The sequence below is a fragment of the Bufo bufo genome, chromosome 2, assembly GCF_905171765.1.
Source record: "Bufo bufo chromosome 2, aBufBuf1.1, whole genome shotgun sequence".
NCBI classification, from domain to species: Eukaryota; Metazoa; Chordata; class Amphibia; order Anura; family Bufonidae; genus Bufo; species Bufo bufo.
The window spans coordinates 580326776-580344743 of NC_053390.1; the positions used below are offsets into that span (position 1 = coordinate 580326776).

At 48.5% G+C, this 17968-nt stretch overlaps 1 protein-coding gene across 3 annotated transcripts in view; it reads right to left on the reverse strand.

Annotated features, from left to right (window-relative positions):
* The window catches only part of LOC120989860 (sodium/hydrogen exchanger 9B2-like), a 48066-nt gene extending 30300 nt beyond the window's left edge, over window positions 1-17766 (reverse strand). Inside the window, exons 1-3 of one of the 3 annotated variants that reach the window (XM_040418225.1) lie at window positions 11033-11066; window positions 10971-10995; window positions 1638-1771 (exon numbers count right to left, since the gene is read on the reverse strand). In XM_040418225.1, coding sequence (XP_040274159.1) covers window positions 1638-1742 — 105 coding nt within the window. In that variant the 5' untranslated portion in view covers window positions 1743-1771; window positions 10971-10995; window positions 11033-11066. Of the gene's footprint in view, window positions 1-1637; window positions 1772-10970; window positions 11067-17610 lie in introns of those variants that run through there. The other 2 variants (XM_040418224.1, XM_040418226.1) reach the window with 2 other exon arrangements.
* Window positions 17767-17968: the final 202 nt, after the last annotated feature.

Genomic DNA, 17968 nt, shown 5'->3' on the forward strand with positions numbered 1-17968 from the left:
CAGTATAATCAGCCCCTTCAAGCTTTTTGCAGTAAACCCTGTGTTTTCAGAGAAAGTCCAGTGTTTCCATTACTGCCTAGGAATACATCCAGTGACCACTCCTATGGCAGCTAGAGGTACTTCCTAGGGCAGTGCTGCACACTGACTGCAGACTGGAATAAAAGGACCATTTTATTATAAAGGAGGCAGAGGGAGCTATAGAACCAGGGATACAACTTTGTATTCCTGGCACTTCTAATATACATTTAAGCTTTTCCATCACGTTGCACAGCTCATGCGTTATTAGACTTTGTGATAATGAATATGCCCCTCCCCTTCATTACATTCTCAGAAACAAGGCACTACTGGGGGTCATTATACATGAAGAGGGCACTACTGGGGGTCATTATACGTGAAGAGGGCACTACTGGGGGTCATTATACGTGAAGAGGGCACTACTGGGGGTCATTATACGTGAAGAGGGCACTACTGGGGGTCATTATACGTGAAGAGGGCACTACTGGGGGTCATTATACGTGAAGAGGGCACTACTGGGGGTCATTATACGTGAAGAGGGCACTACTGGGGGTCATTATACGTGAAGAGGGCACTACTGGGGGTCATTATACGTGAAGAGGGCACTACTGGGGGTCATTATATATAAAGAGGGCATTACCGGGGACATTATATGTAAAGAGGGCACTACCGGGGACATTATACATAAAAAGAGGACACTACGGGGACATTATATATAAAGAGGACACTACTGGGGGCATTATATGTAAAGAAGGCACTACTGGGAGGGCGGGCCTAAATTGCAAATTACTACTGGGTGGGACTGGGGCCTAAATGGGGATGATAAATAAGTAGGGGCATAAAAGTAGGCATTATTACTACTTATATGTGTCCTGTGTGAGATTCTGAAAGGCTTCCTGTCAAGCCGTACCTTGAGCCCAGCTTCACAGGCAGCTTGCTATGACAGGCCTGTCATAGCAACCAATTGGAGCCTTGCAATTTTGCACAGAACGGAAGGCAGGGGGGGCCCCTCCCTCTGTTGAAGGCCACAGATGACGCCTGAGGGGTTAAATGACTGGGTTCACAGTCATCTCTAATCCCGCTCACTGCCGATCTGTGTCTTCTGTATTATACTGCCAGCACCGGGCTCGTATGAAGCAAGCTCAGCATGTGAGCCCGCTCCATACAACCCCTTTATGCTCATGACATTAACCCGTTTGCCACCACGACATACACATAATTATTCTAAAATGTGAAAATACTGTTGCCATATAATTACCTTTGTAATTCATCACCATTCCCCCACTTTCCAAAAATAGAAGAAGTATTGTGATGTGTTAATATATAAAATATGTAAAATATATAGTTTTATGAGTTTTATGAAATTAAAATAATAAGTTATGAAATAAGACAAATAAAAAAGAAGTTGTGACCATCAATACACTGACCACAATTTCAGGTCCATTTAATTGTGGTGAATTCAATTTTTTTGTATATATGAATTTGAAATGAGCAGAACTGAAGATGCACAACCAGTACAATGCAGACTGAGGGTATCGCAAGTCTATGAATATATCTACTCCTCTTCCACAACCAACACCAATCCTCCTGGACTACCGAGAACGGTGATGGCCCATAGCTACCTTATTCTGCTGTTCTGCAGCATTGGAGTTTGTACATGGCCGACCTTCAGATGCAGGGTCTTTGTCTTGGCCTGTTGTCTTAATTTCATTGCACTGTTCCTCCATCTCCAGGAACCAGATGAGATCGATAAAGTCTGTAAAAATGACATCAACCTCAATAAAACATTGTGGTTACAATGCACCCTAAAGACATACCCATAAAAAAAGAAGAGACAGAAAGCCATCCATGGTGAGTACAGCTTACACTAAAACCTACATTCTAGACACCCACGGGTGCATGCATAAATTCACACAAGACTTCAAAGTCCATTTTGATACCCAGCTGGAGAAGGAAGGAGGGAGTAAGGACAATAGTGACTTTTCCTCCTGCAGCAGATGGGTTTTGGCCACCATTAAGGTGTCCTATGCTCAGGATAGATCATCCGTATCTGATCGGTGGAGGTCCAACTCCCAACAAACCCACCGATCAGTTGTTGGAAGGGGGCGATACGCCCTGCCTATTCCTCAGCCTGTGCCGTCACGTCCATTAGTCACATGCCCTTTCGGCAGCTTGATCGGGACTGAACTGCAATGCCAAGCACAGCGGTTATTCGAAGAGGGCTGCTGGTGTTGGACCCCCACCGATCTGACACTGATGTCCTATCATGAGGAGATGTCATCAATGTTTACGTCCGGAAAATCCTGTTAAAGCCATTCTCCAGGATCACTTCTTAGGGCTTTAGGGCTCATGCACACGAAAGTAGTTTTGGTCTGCATCCAATCCGCATTTTTTTGTGGGTCGGATGTGGACCCATTCACTTAAATGGGGACGCAAAAGATGCAGACAGCACCCGAACCCTGTGCTGTCCGCACCATATGTCCGTTCCGGGCCCCTGCAAAAAAAATAGAACATGTCCTATTCCTGTCTGTTTTACAGACAAGGATAGGACAGTTCTACAGAGGGAAGGACTTTCCATTCCACAAAATGTAGAACGCACACGGCTGGTATCCGTGTTTTATGGAGCGCAAAAAAACACAACGGTTGTGTGTATGAGCCCTTACTCAGCGTACGTGTGGCAATTACCTGATACAGTGGTCCTAAAGTTACAATATTAGTTGGTTCTGGGACAACCATTGTAACTCGAGTCCATAACTCTATGGAATTGGTTCCAAAGCCACAAAACGTCATTAGAGAAAATGATGATTTAAGAGAAACTTTCTATGATGAGAACAGGAGCTTCTTCAGGGTTCTGGAAAGTAAATAAAATGGTGCCACCCTCACCTGACCTCTAAAGGAGGAGCTCATCCTGGCACAGACAGAGGGCAGTACAGGGCATGGCCTACCTCATTGTACTGTAAAGAAGAGCTACTAGGTAGCCAGTACAGGTGTTTTACCAGAGAAAAGGCTATATGGACTGGTTGGATCTTCTCCTTTCTGTGGCCAGACCCGCCCTGGCCCTGTCAATCCAAGCAGCAAGGGCCTGGCTGCAACAGGAGCAATGGTGAAGCCCTTATTGCACCAAGGGCATAGTTCGCATATTAAGAAAAAGTATGAGATAAAAAAAAAAAAAACTGAAGGTGAACTACGGCGATGTGGTTACGAATAGGGAGGTTGCCGGTGACAGATTCCCTTTAGTAAGCATGCCATGCTATCAGAGGTCGCACTACATTTTTTCCAGAAGATTAAAAATACTCCGTATACCATGTTTGAGGAGGAGCATGTAATTCATATATGTAATACATAGGTCTAAATAATGTTAAGATGTTGCTATAGAGTTGTTTTCATGAGACCAAATGGGGGCAAAATGGCTGTCCCTATATCTGGGACAATCTATTGCCTATTTGCCAACCCTCCTTGGTATTTCTGGAGTCTCCCTAAAAATGTAATCCCTCTTAGATCCTAGCAGGACATATATAACATTGTACCAATCACAAATTATCCCCCCCCCCCCTACCTCACACTATGTAGTCACCGATCACAGCCCTCCATAAAGGAGCCCAGCGAAGGTGACGAACCATCCCCTATGGGTATTGACTAACTGATCATTTTGAGAAGTGAATCATTCTCGGCCTTATCATCTGGCTTTAGGTGACCTTTCATCTGGTGAGCGCATTTCATAGAACACTGCTCCCTTTTGTTAGTGGTGGCTTCCACTACGGAGCGCCCGTCTTTGTGATCTTTTCCATCAATCATGACATAACCCTGGTAATTTAAAGGGGGTTTCTGGGGTTTTAATACTGATGACCTTCCCTCAGGATCCTGTCCTGAGGTTATAATATCCTGAGGATAATCCTGGAAAACCCCTTTAAGAAGTAAATGTTCTATAGTCACAAGGAAAAAGCTCATTGTGCACTGAAATAACTCCACAAATCTGGAAGCTATCGTGTCACAGACCATTTACATACTAGGCATCCAGTGCAATGGGTTGGGTTCAGAGATAAACGTGTAGACACAGGTAAGCACTGTTTGTACTTCAGAACTACGCAAATAAGAATTAAAGGGAACGTCCAACTGAAAAGTAAAATGACGAAGCGAGGGGAGGTGGTAAAAAAAGAAAAAAGCCCTTAATATCAGAAGCACTGGCACAGGAGCCCACCATGTACCAGGTACCAAGAACACACTGACTACTTCTCTGCTGCCCAGCCCGTCTACCTCTTCAGGGTACACTCACACACAGCAGATATTTCTGCATCTGAATGGGACTGTTTCTGAATATCCTCAAGCCCCGGTCAATAAATGGCAGAATTGCTGAAATTTCTGACACAAATCTGCATGTGAACACGCTCTAAGGGTCCATTCACACGTCCGCTAAATGGGTCCGCAATTTTGAGGAACGGGTGCAGACCTATTCTTTTTCAATGGGGCCTGAATGTGCTTCTGCATCCGCATTTGCGGATCCGCACTTCCGCATCCGTGCTTCCGTTTCCGCAAAAAAATAGAACATGTCCTATTCTTGTGCGCAATTGCGGACAAGATTAGGCAGTGCCTGCGATGTGCGGTCCACAAATTGCAAAATGCACATTGCCAGTGTCCGTCTTTTGCGGATCCACAGAACACTTACGGACGTGTGAATGGACCCTAAGACGCCGTTAACATTTCTGTGGCCATTAGTCGTCTGTGAAAAAAAATAAATAAATCAGTCCATGTTCCATCTGTGAAGATGTCCCTGTGTCCGTTTTTTGCCTTCCATGTGTCATCCGTATTCCATGGATGCTGTTCAGCTGAAAATTCATTTCCAGAGCATCTCTTATCAGTGGACCAAACACGGATGCCTCTGTGTTTTTTCGCGGACCCATAGACTAGAATGGCCGCTTTTTGTCCGTTTCACAGACCAAAGCAGTGCATGTCTCCACTGATGTGTGAATAGACACATTAAAATCAATAGGTACGTGTGCGGTCTGCAGAAAAAGGGGAGAAACAGAAATGTGAACGAGGCCTAAGGCGGGGATCAGCAACCTCCAGCTGCTGTGAAACTACAACTCCCAGCATGAACATTTACTTGGCTGTTCTTGTAACTCCCATAAAAGTGAGATGAGGATTCTGGGAGTTGTAGTTTCTGAACAGCTGGAGTGTCGGAGGTTACTGATCCCTGTTCGAATGCCTCGTTCATATTTCTGTTTTCTATGGACGTGTGCTATCTGGATTTTCCAGCACACATACCCATAGATTTTTAGGTGTTTGTTCACACATCAGTGGTTTTCTACTTACCATGGGTCAATGGAAAAATCCAGGAGACATGAACTACTTTGGTCCGTGATGCTGGCTAAACGGTCCTTTGAAGTCTAAGGATCCGTGAAAAAACACTGACAATAGGGATGCTTGTTAGGCCTGTTTTTCACTGACTACTTGTTAGGAGATGATCTAGAACGGGAATCAGCAACCTCCGGCACTCTCAGAATCCTCCTTTCACTTCTATAGGAGTTACAAGAACAGCCAAGTACGTGTGCATGCTGGGAGTTGTAGTTTCATAGCAGCTGGAGTTGCTGATCCCTGGGATAGAACTTCATTTTCAGCTGAGCAGTGTCTGTGGAGCATGGATGACACAGAGGGCAAAAAACAGACACACTGAGCAAACACTGATCCTTCACGGATATGGAAATGTGAACAAGGGCTGAGGTCAGTGTGGGGCCGGTGAAAGCCACGAGTGGAGCCTCCACAGAAATAAGATTTACGGCCCAATACTCAGGCAGATTATCGGGGAGAAACATTTCTGCAAACGCCCGTTCCCGCCAATCTGCCCATCTAAAGTTGCCGCCGATCACCTGATAAATGAGTGCCGCTTTATGAGGATGGGGGATGGCAATAGCATCTCTCATACTATGAAGGAGATCGTTGCACATAACTGTAGGGCTTCACCTCCACTCAGGCATGGGATTCAGCCGGTTCGCTCCGGTTCTACAGATCCGGTTGTTAAAATTACAGCCGGATCGGAGAACCGGCTGAATCCCGATGCGGTGCGGCGGGAGATGAGCGCTTGCATTGTGGAAGCGCTCATCTCCCTACATTCATCTGTATCACCGTCCTCAGGATGGCGATGCAGATGAACACTGCAGCAGGGCAAGGGAGAGGCGTCTCCCTTCCCTGTTCCTCTGATAGGCTGCTGGCATAAGGCCAGCAGCCTATCAGAGGCCGCGCGCCGCCTGAGCCGTACAGCGCGGGACACAGGCCCTGACAGGGTGGAGGTAAGTGTTTTTGCAACACTATGGGGGTATCTACTGGCTGCATGGCTAACACATGGGTGTATCTGGCATTGCTGGCATATGGGGGACACTATGGGAGCATCTACTGTGGGCATGGCTGGCACAAAGGGGACACTATGGGGGCATCTACTGGGGACATTGCTGGCACATGTGGACACTATGGGGGCATTGCTGGCACATGGGGACACTATGGGGGCATCTACTGGCTGCATGGCTAACACATGGGGGTATCTACTGGGGGCTTTGCTGGCATATGGGGGACACTATGGGAGCATCTACTGGGGGCATTGCTGGCACATCTTGGCACATGTGGACACTATGGGTGCATCTACTGGGGACATTGCTGGCACATGTTGGCACATGTGGACACTATGGGGGCATCTACTGGATAGCACAGAATATAATATGTATGCAAATATGTCTTTATTGCTAGGTACAAATGTGTATAAAACAGGGCTCGACAAATCCCAGGCGCCAGGTCGCCATGGCGACCAGGAATTTAGTCCTGGCGCTTGGGTATTTGTCAGCCCGTTTTCAAAGGTGCCCGGGCGATGGGTGCGGAGCTGCCGTTCTGTCCGGAGGCAGCACCGTGTGAAACAGCTCAGTCACAGCACACAATAGCAGAGACGCTGGCAGCAGGGAGGGGAGGGGCTCGAGGAGTGTAATCTGATCCTAGAGTGGAAGCTGCTTCTGCCAGCCCCTCCCTTCCCCGACCACCAACCAATCAGAGCTGAGGCAAGGCAAGCACTAGCAGCTCTGAGCCCGAGTCACTGACACAAGTACAGGAGGGAGTCTAAGTAAGAAAGAATCGAATGAGTCACAGGTTAAAAGAATCTAAAGATCCGATCAGTTAGTGACTCATTCGATTCTTTGAGTTAAAAGAACAGTCAGTCAGACTCTAGAACAGGTTAGGCCTCTTTCACACTTGCGTTGTCCGGATCCGGCGTGTACTCCACTTGCCGGAATTACACTCCGGATCCGGAAAAACGCAAGTGTACTGAAAGCATTTGAAGACGGAACCGTCTTCCAAATGCGTTCAGTGTTACTATGGCACCCAGGACGCTATTAAAGTCCTGGTTGCCATAGTAGTAGTGGGGAGCGGGGGAGCAGTATACTTACAGTCCGTGCGGCTCCCGGGGCGCTCCAGAATGACGTCAGAGCGCCCCATGCGCATGGATGACGTGATCCATGTGATCACATGATCCATGCGCTTGGGGCGCCCTGACGTCACTCTGGAGCGCCCGGGGAGCCGCACGGACGGTAAGTACACTGCTCCCCCGCTCCCCGCTACACTTTACCATGGCTGCCAGGACTTTAGCGTCCCGGCAGCCATGGTAACCACTCTGAAAAAGCTAAATGTCGGATGCGGCAATGCGCCGAAACGACGTTTAGCTTAAGGCCGGATCCGGATCAATGCCTTTCAATGGGCATTAATTCCGGATCCGGCCTTGCGGCAAGTGTTCCGGATTTTTGGCCGGAGCAAAAAGCGCAGCATGCTGCGGTATTTTCTCCGGCCAAAAAACGTTCCGTTCCGGAACTGAAGACATCCTGATGCATCCTGAACGGATTTCTCTCCATTCAGAATGCATTAGGATAATCCTGATCAGGATTCTTCCGGCATAGAGCCCCGATGACGGAACTCTATGCCGGAACACAACAACGCAGATGTGAAAGAGCCCTTACACTGAGGCTGTCGCTGATGCTTTTGCAGTAGTGATAAGATTAGGGACAGGAGCAGAGAGATTAGAGAAGTGACAGGACACAGTTTAGATTACAGTTTGAATTAACCCTTTAGGATCAAATTGGCTTCTCAAGGAGATCTATATGTTAAAGGCATCCCTTCTTCTGTCTCATTCAGTAGCTATAGAACTAAGGGTACTTTCACACTTGCGGCAGGATGGATCCGGCAGGCTGTTCACCCTGTCGGATCCGTCCTTCCGATGTTTCGCCGGACCGCAGCTCTGTCCCCATTGACTATAATGGAGGCAGAGCTCTGGCGCAGCACGGCAGTGCATGGTTAAAGGCCGCCGGACTAAAAGTCCTGCATGTCCAACTTTTTAGTCCGGCGGCCTCTCACCGCGAACTGCCATGCTGCGCCGGAGCTGCACCCCCGTCCCCATTATAGTCAATAGGGTCCGGGGATGGAGCGGCAGTATATGTAACATGGTATACAGCATTATTGGGGGGGCTCTATGGAGAAGTGGGGGGGGGGGCACTATGGGGGCACCTACTAGGGGCTTTATGATGCGGCTCCGCCTGGCTCCTAACTTTTTTAGCTGGCTCCTAGATTCCAAGGAAATTTGTCAAGCCCTGGTATAAAATGTATATGGTGTAGGTAAATCTACTGTAAGTGTAGCCTGGGGTCATTTATATACTGTATGGTGTATATTGTATATGTGATTATGTGAGTGTAGTGTCTATATAGACTGTGTATGCATACCTCCCAGCTATCCCAGATCTGGCATAGCTATGTACTGTGTGTGGGGCACAATGGAGACTAAGCAGGGTTGGCACATGTACAGATAGACATTGGTAGGAGTTAGAGGTGTGGGCCAGCGCTGGAAGAAAAACTTCACGCAACACTGATAGTTTAGCTCCTTAGGCCTCTTTCACACGAGCGTGTCCGGATTAGGTCCAGATGCGTCCCGGTGCACTGCGGCAAACCCGCGCGAGTAGGTACGTAATTGCAGAAAATAACCTCCCAGGCTGTGAGCGCTGCGCTGCGATTGGCCAGCGCTAGAGCAGAACAAGGGCAGACTCCGCCTACCATAACTTAGTGACTGGAATCTCCGCCTACCATAACTTAGTGAGCGGAGATACCGGAGGGCATAGCGGGAGAACGGAGCGGCGCCCGGGGATAACAGTAAGTGCAGTGAGATCCCCGGGCGCCGCTCTCCATGTATGTATAGTTAGTTCACAGTGTAATAATAGGTGAAAGGTCCTCTTTAAGGCCGGATCCGGATTAATGCCTTCCAATGGGCATTAATTCCGGATCCGGCCTTGCGGCAAGTGTTCAGGATTTTTGACCGGAGCAAAAAGCGCAGCATGCTGCGGTATTTTCTCCGGCCAAAAAACGTTCCGGTCCGGGACTGAAGACATCCTGAACGGATTTCTCTCCATTCAGAATGCATGGGGATAATCCTGATCAGGATTCTTCCGGCATAGAGCCCCGACGACGGAACTCTATGCCGGAACAGAACAACGCAAGTGTGAAAGAGCCCTAAATGCAGCTAAAGATCTGCACCTGTTCCGTGGTTTTGGCCCACACCTGGTTTTGATGCTCTATGGCTACATGCACACGAACGTTGTTTGTTTCAGTGTCCGTTCCGTTTTTTTTGCGGATAGGATGCGGACCCATTCATTTCAATGTGTTTGCATCAGTATGTCCGTTCCGTAGCCCCGCAAAAAAAAAAAAAATAGAACATGTCCTATTCTTGTCCGTTTTAGGCATTGTTACAATGGATCCGCAAAAAACAAAAAAAAAACAGATGGCATAAGGATGTCATCCATTTTTTTTTTGTGGATCTGCAATTTGTGGACCGCAAAACATATACGGTCGTGTGCATGTAGCCTATCACTGATGGAAATCACTGACCAAACACGGACTGTGTGAAAGCAGCCTAATGCCTCATGCACACGGCCGTATTTTCTTTCCGTGTCTGTTCCGTTTTGTTTTTTTTTGCGAAATCTCCGGATTTGCGGGCCCATTCAAGTGACCCATGTATTGCGGAACCGCCATATGCTGTCCGCAGCACGGAGCCCTTACGTTCGTGGGCATGAGCCCTAAGGCTGAGTTCACACTGGGTTTTCCTGACAGATTCTGCACCTAAAATCCGCGCAGACAATGCATGTAATCCACCGCTCAATGCTGTCACGGAGAAAAGCGCATGGTAATTTATATGGAATTTTTTTTACCGCCCACAGGTTTTTAAAAAAACACGGCGTGCTCCTTCTTGCTGCAAATTCAAATCCAAAGTTCCCAGGATCAAAATCCGCATTTTGAAGCAGATTCCACATCAGGTTTTTACAGCACAAAAAAAAAAAAAAAAATGAACAGTGAGCCTAATGTTATATGTAAGAAACCTGCCGGAAACCATCGGAAAAACGCACGTACATCTGCGCTATTTATTGAGATCGGACTACACGGAGCGAGCCTACGTGTACAAGAGGTCTGGAAAATCTCCTTCACTTTGCTGGTACTGTAATAAACTGCACGGGGAAAAACGTGTGTAATGTGAACATACCCTTACCACCTGCTTACTCCGATTGGTGATCCTATACACACTGCACAGACCTGGCACTGCCAGCTGCCCACCCTTCTCATACAATATGAGGGAAGATTACAGAAGTGCACCTCTCATCTGACAGGGCAGGAGCCTGGCATCGCCTTGGTAACCCACCAGTGATAGCTGGTGACCACCCAGACAACAGAGGCCGCATGGCAACTGCGTGGTCACAGTAAACAAGACGCAGCCATGAGCAGAGACAGCAGTGAGAGAGGACGAGACAGCCGTGAGAGAGGACATGACAGCCGTGAGAGGACCGGCAGAGACAGCCATGAGAGAGGACATGACAGCCATGAGAGGACCGGCAGAGACAGCAGTGAGAGAGGACGAGACAGCCGTTACAGAGGACATGACTGCCAGCACTCACCAGGCAGGCGGCGGCCCCTGACTGTCCCAAATGTGACGCCCGGCGGGCAGGAAGCTATGTGTGATCAGGTCTCCATCATGAGGACGGCCACTATCCCTGTCAGGATGCAGACGAGCCGAGAATGGAGGGGAGGAGCTGGCCGCCAGCTAATAGGCACGACCTGCTCCCCCCACCATGATGTAAGAGGGTCCCGCTCTATGTGAGGAGGAGGACACCGTGTCAGTCACTATGGCTCCTCCTCAGTATACTTCCAGCCGGTCCGCACAGACAGAGAGGTGACATGAGGGACAGTTCCAGGACTGGCTACGGTTTTTTCCCGTGGTTTTGTTGCATTGTGAAAATCAATAAAACCACACATTTCTGTGTCGATGGTGATAATGCTTATATCTTGTCAGTTGGCATGCGTTTTTCTGATGCGTTTTTTCCAACAGGTTAAAAATGCAGCAAAAATGTCCTGCGTAAACCCAGCCTTAAAGGGATTGTTCAGAAATGTTCCTTTTCCACCCCCCCCCCCCCAATGCGACCTATGAAGTGAATCAGACTTCCTGCACCCTGCTGCTTGGTTCTGGACTGCATTGGTCCCACCGCACTTCTGGTCCCCGCATGGATGGCTGGCGTCAGTGGCGTTGCTAGGGCTGGTGTCACCCGGTGCGGTAGAAAATGCTGTCACCCCCTCCCCCCCCCATAGACACCCCTTCCCGAAGCAATAATTTTTTAGCCATATATGGGGGCTATGGTGGTGCTACTGCCATAGGGGGCATCCGTTAGCTCAGCAGACCCCCCCCCCCCCAGCAGTCAGAGCCTGGTCTCGGGAGGGGCACTTCCAGATTATTTTCTGTCCGCCGCCACAAAACAATGGTGCTTATAGAACAGACTACACAGTGTAGCGGTATACTGTATATTGTGTGGCACAGTGTAGAGGTATATTGTATATTGTGTGGCACAGTGTAGAGGTATACTGTATATTGTGTGGCACAGTGTAGCGGTATACTGTATATTGTGTGGCACAGTGTAGCGGTATACTGTATATTGTGTGGCACAGTGTAGCGGTATACTGTATATTGTGTGACACAGTGTAGCAGTATACTGTATATTGTGTGGCACAGTGTAGCGGTATACTGTATATTGTGTGGCACAGTGTAGGCTATATGTGTATAACATAAACATATTCCACATGAAAACTTACAATTACTTGGCCCTTGGGGATCTCGGACACCACTTCCACAATTTGGCCGGGGGCTCGGCGGAGCTGATGTGTTTTATCCTAATGAGAAAGATTTCATAATAAGGATTTGGAGAAGGGGCAGAGGGATAGCAGAGCAGGGAGAGGCTGGTGCTGCTACTAGGGGGTCATACCATAGGGGAGTAATAAAGCCCACCATAATTCCACCCCCCCCCCCCCCCAGTAGAAATAATTCTCCTTATAATGTGACAGTGTAAAAAATACCCCCTTGTAATGCCCCCAGTTGAGCTAATGTCCCCATAGTGCCCCATAATGTCCCAGTATAAAATACCCCTATATAGTGCCCCCAGTAAATTCCCCCATAGTGCTCCTCTCCCCCCTTCCTGCTAGTGCCCCCCATAATGTACCAGTATAAAATGCCCCATATATAGTGCCCCAGTAGATGCCCTCAGTGTCCGGCCTCTGATAGGCTGCCGGCCTAGTGTCCCCCATAATGCCCCCCAATAATGTGCCAGTAAGTGTCCCCATAGATGTCGCCCCCCCCATGTGCCAGTATCAAGTGCCTCTCTCCTCCCCTCCACATGTCCCAGTATCATAGTGCCATCTCCCCCCCAATGTGCCAGTATCAAGTGCCTCTCTCCTTCCCCCCCCCATGTGCCAGTATCAAGTGCCTCTCTCTCCCACCCATGTCCCAGTATCATAGTGCCATCTCCCTCCCCAAAAAGTGCCAGTATCAAGTGCCTCTCCCCCCTATGTGCCAGTATCATAGTGCCAAACCCACCCATGTGCCAGTATCAAGTGCCTCTCTCCTCCCCCCCATGTCCCAGTATCATAGTGCCATCTCCCCCCCCCCCCCCCCCAAAAAAAAGTGCCAGTATCAAGAGCCTCTCCCCGTCATGTCCCAGTATCATAGTGCCATCTTCCCCCCAAAAAGTGCCAGTATCAAGTGCCTCTCTCCCCCCCCCCATGTCCCAGTATCATAGTGCCATCTCCCCCCCAATGTGCCAGTATAAAGTGCCTCTCTCCTTCCCACCCCCATGTGCCAGTATCATAGTGCCAAACCCCCCCATGTGCCAGTATCAAGTGCCTCCCTCTCCCACCCATGTCCCAGTATCATAGTGCCATCTCCCCCCCCCTCCCCAAAAAAAGTGCCAGTATTAAGTGCCTCTCCCCCCCATGTGCCAGTATCATAGTGCCAAACCCACCCATGTGCCAGTATCAAGTGCCTCTCTCCCCCCCCATGTCCCAGTATCATAGTGCCACCCCCCCCCCCCCCCAACAAAAAAAAAGAGCCAGTATCAAGAGCCTCTCCCCCCCCATGTCCCAGTATCATAGTGCCATCTTCCCCCCAAAAAGTGCCAGTATCAAGTGCCTCTCTCCCCCCCCATGTCCCAGTATCATAGTGCCATCTCCCCCCAAAAGTGCCAGTATCAAGTGCCTCTATCCCCCCCCCCCCCCATGTGCCAGTATCAAGTGCCTCTCTCCTTCCCCCCATGTGCCAGTATCATAGTGCCAACCCCATGTGCCAGTATCAGGTGCCTCCCCATGTGCCAGTATCATAGTGCCAACCCCCCCATGTGCCAGTTCCAGGTGCCAACCCCCCTCCCCCCCACCATGTGCCAGTATCAGGTGCCAACCCCCCTCCCCCCATGTGCCAGTATCAAGTGCCTCCCGCTCCCCCAATGGCAGTAACAGTCGGGTATTAATAAAAATAAAAATAAACTTATACTTACCTCCATATCAGCGATGCGATGCAGCCTCTTCCTGTGTCCCACCCTGTAGGTCCATATATGGAGTCAGTGCTTGTGTATTCTAATTTAGCCTGTATTTCAGAAAAGTTTCTGCTGGGATTCGAACCCACGATCTTCCGTATTAGAGGCAAAGCACTTACCCACACAGCCATAAGAGCTGCATTGCCACTGACTGAAAAAATATAAAACTTCTACTGTTATAGCTGGCTAAGTGTACATCTATACACATGACTGCCCTAACACACCCAGCACTGCTATATCTCTATATGACAGCTGTCCCAGCACACTCAGCCCTGCTATATCTCTATATATATGATAGCTTCCCCAGCACACCCAGCTCTGCTACATCTAATACACATGACAGCTGCACCAGCACACTCAGTCTACTATATCTCTATATATGACTCTAATGTTCGACCGCCTGCTCCAACAAGAAAAAGCCGTCAACGAGTATTTGTATGACCGGGGTGCTAGGACAGCCTCTGCAGAGCTGGGTATTTTTTTGCCACGTTACTGGACGCTTATGCGCAATGCCTGTAGGCTCATGCGTCCTTTTGAGTCCTTTTGAGTAGGTGACAAACCTAGTCAGTCGCACCAAAGGCAGCGATATCATCCCATTTGTTTTCTTCCTGGAGCGTGCCCTGCGAAGAGTGCTGGATCAGGCCGTAGATGAGCGTGAAGAGGAAAAGTTGTGGTCACCATCACCACCAGAATAAGCCTTATCAGCATCGCTTGCTGGACCTGCGGCAACGCTGGAAGAGGAGTCTTAGGAAGAGGAGTCAGAGGAGGAATGTGGCTTTGAGGAGGAGGAAGACCAACCACAGCAGGCATCCCAGGGTGCTCGTTGTCACCTATCTGGTACACGTGGTGATGTACGTGGCTGGGGGGAAGAACAGACCTTCAATTAGATCAGTGAGGACGAGGAACGGGACATGAGTAGCTCGGCATCTAACCTTGTGCAAATGGGGTCTTTCATGCTGTCATGCCTGTTGAGGGACCCTCGTATAAAAAGGCTGAAGGATAACGACCTGTACTGGGTGGCCACGCTACTACACCCCCGGTATAAGCAGAAAGTGGCTGAAATGTTACCGAATTACCGGAAGTCGGAAAGGATGCAGCAGTTCCAAAACAAGTTAAAAAGTATGCTTTACACAGCGTATAAGGGTGATGTCACAGCACAACGGGAATCTAACGGGGGAAGAGGTGAAAGTAATCCCCCTCCTACCACGACCATGCCGGCAAGGACAGGACGCTTTACAGACGTGTTGTTGATGGAGGACATGCAGAGCTTTTTAAGTCCTACGCATTGCCACAGCCCTTCGGGGTCCACCCTCAGAGAACAACTCGACCGACAGGTAGCAGACTACCTCGCCTTAACTGCAGATATCGACACTAAGGAGCGATGAACCCCCTGACTACTGGGTGTGCAGGCTTGACCTGTGGCCTGAGCTATCCCAATTTGCGATAGAACTTCTGGCCTGCCCCGCTTCAAGTGTCCTGTCAGAAAGGACCTTCAGCGCAGCAGAGAAGAGAAGTCGCCTAGGTCAAAAATGTCTAGATTACCTCACCTTTATTAAGTTGAATGAGGCATGGATCCCGAAGGGACTGACAGTGGGGGATGCATTTCACTAAAAAAGGCCTGATGAGATGCCTTGGGCTAAAAATGGTCCCCACGCTGCTGTATTTAATCTCTGCATGCCGGATGACTTGCGTGACTTCTCCGCCACCAACTAGGGTTCAAGCCGCAATGTTTTAGTGCACTTTCTGCCTGGAAAACATCAATTTGCAACAATGCCTACTTTTTCAGGCATGTGTACATGCCAAATTTTTCGGGTCTCTGGTGCTGCACTGTGGCTGCAAAAACAAAACAAAAAAAAAGGCACATACATGTGTCAATTCCCCTTCGTGATCGTTACCTTGTTGTGGTGAAGGGGCTTGCGTATCACAATGAAGCGATCACCTCTATGAGTGTGTTGGCAATGGCAATGTTGGCACACCCCAGATGATAAGGTCGTTGCTTCATTGTGAACAGACCAAAAGCGATCGGCTGGATAATTTTGCATAGAATTTTTTTTTTTTTTTCTTTGTGATCATCTAAGGTGATCATTAAAGCCTACTAGGCCAACAATGGGCCCACACTGCAGAATCATTGTTTTCTGGGTCACTTAACTGTCACTGAACTACCTCAGCACGACCATAGGCTTTGAAAAACCGCCATCGCCTGCAATCTCCCAAACGTGCGCACGAGCACAGTCATCACTACACCAAGATTGACGCATAGAGGAATAAAATTTATGTCATGAGTGTGTCAACTATTGACAACTCTTTGCGGTTGTCTAAAATCTATTCCATACACGTCCCCTGATAGGGGACGTAACAGGTATTAAACTGATAAGAATAGTACTACTTAACACAACACTCAAATAGGGTGGCACAGTACATTGCACGGCGCATGCGCAGTGCCCTAAATTGGAAGTAAGAGGACCGACCAAGCATCTTTTTCCATCTCCCGGTTCCTACTATTCCATACATCGGCCCCTGATAGGGGACAAAACAGAGATTAAACTGGTAAGCACAGATTTTTTTTAATGAAAAAAAAAAAAGAGGACAGCCTCTGCGGAGCTGGGTATTTTTGGGCCGCGTTACTGAACGCTCATGCACAATGGCTGTAGGCTCATGCGTCCTTTTGCGGAGGTGACAAACCTGGTCAGTCAAACCCAAGGCAACATCATCGACCTCATCCCATATGCGTTTTTTCTGGAGCGTGCTCTGCGAAGAGTTCTGGATCAGGCTGTAGATGAGCATGAAGAAGAGTGAGCTTCCCCCTTCTCAATGCGCCTGCGATGGGTGTAGATGTGACATCATCAGCGCAGGCGCATTGAGGATGGAGCGGCCGAGCGAGCGTCCGCCTCTCAGTGCGCCTGCGCTGACTGAAGACAGGTACAGCGCAGGCACCAGATTTTGAATGCAAACAGGGCCAGCAGAGAGAGATCCCGTCCGCTGGCCCTGTCAATCAACATGCGGAGGGGGCGTCTTTAGGATAGGAGGATGCGGCTGCTACCAGCAAGAGGCTGCCCTACTTGCTGGTAGCAAGGTAATTTGCATATTTTAAAAGTACGTTTTTAACATAATCTGCTGAACCAAAATGATTAATTACAGTATGTATGCATAAATCGCAGTATAGGGATTATAAATAACCAGAAGCCCTTTAATGTAGCTTCTAATGGGAGAAATTTCTGAATGTGTTGAATCATGAAAGTCTTTAGCCATGCACGATACATTACAGGTTTTACAGGGATGACTCCCACATTCAGCAAAACCTGTATATTTCAGCCATGTTGGTGGTGTTTGTTTTTGTGCTGAAATATACATGGATGGTGACAGCGTAGTGCCCAGAGTATTTGGTCTTCTGGACACCATCTGGCATCCGTCTTTTAGGATTTCACGTAGTGTATCATCCTCATATAAAATTGGAAGACATCTTCCTTTTCTATAACTTCTTAGAATATATCCATACCAGGTTTGCGAAATTTTATGGGATAACATTTTTTTATTAGTTGTATTAAAATCATGCTTGTATGCTGTTCTCGGAGACTCAGAACCCTCCCTCTGAAGATCCTCGAGACATAACAAGGATTCACAAACAGGAAAGGTAAGCACGGAAGCTTGGTTACTTGGAATAGAAATTGGAGATTATCCAGCTCACCCGTATTCATCCTGTGAATCTGTGAGCGGAACAGACCCAAGCCAGTCCAGACATCATATGTTATGTAGAAAAAGAAGGCTCCAGCACTCGTAGTAAAAGTTTTCCGGTCCCGGTCTTTATTCCACCAAACTTGTAATGTACAAACACAGTGGCACTCCTCCCCACTCCCCCCAGATTTACGCGTTTCGAACACTTCTGTTCTTACTCATAATCTAATGTGTCTGTTCCTCCATGAGTTTATATAGACTGTGCTCTCATCCGCCCAAGAAAAAGGGGGGAGGGGAGCCCAGACCTCATCATTAACAACATGTCAGACACCTGTTCAAACACAGTACAAAGTACACCCGTGATAAGTGAA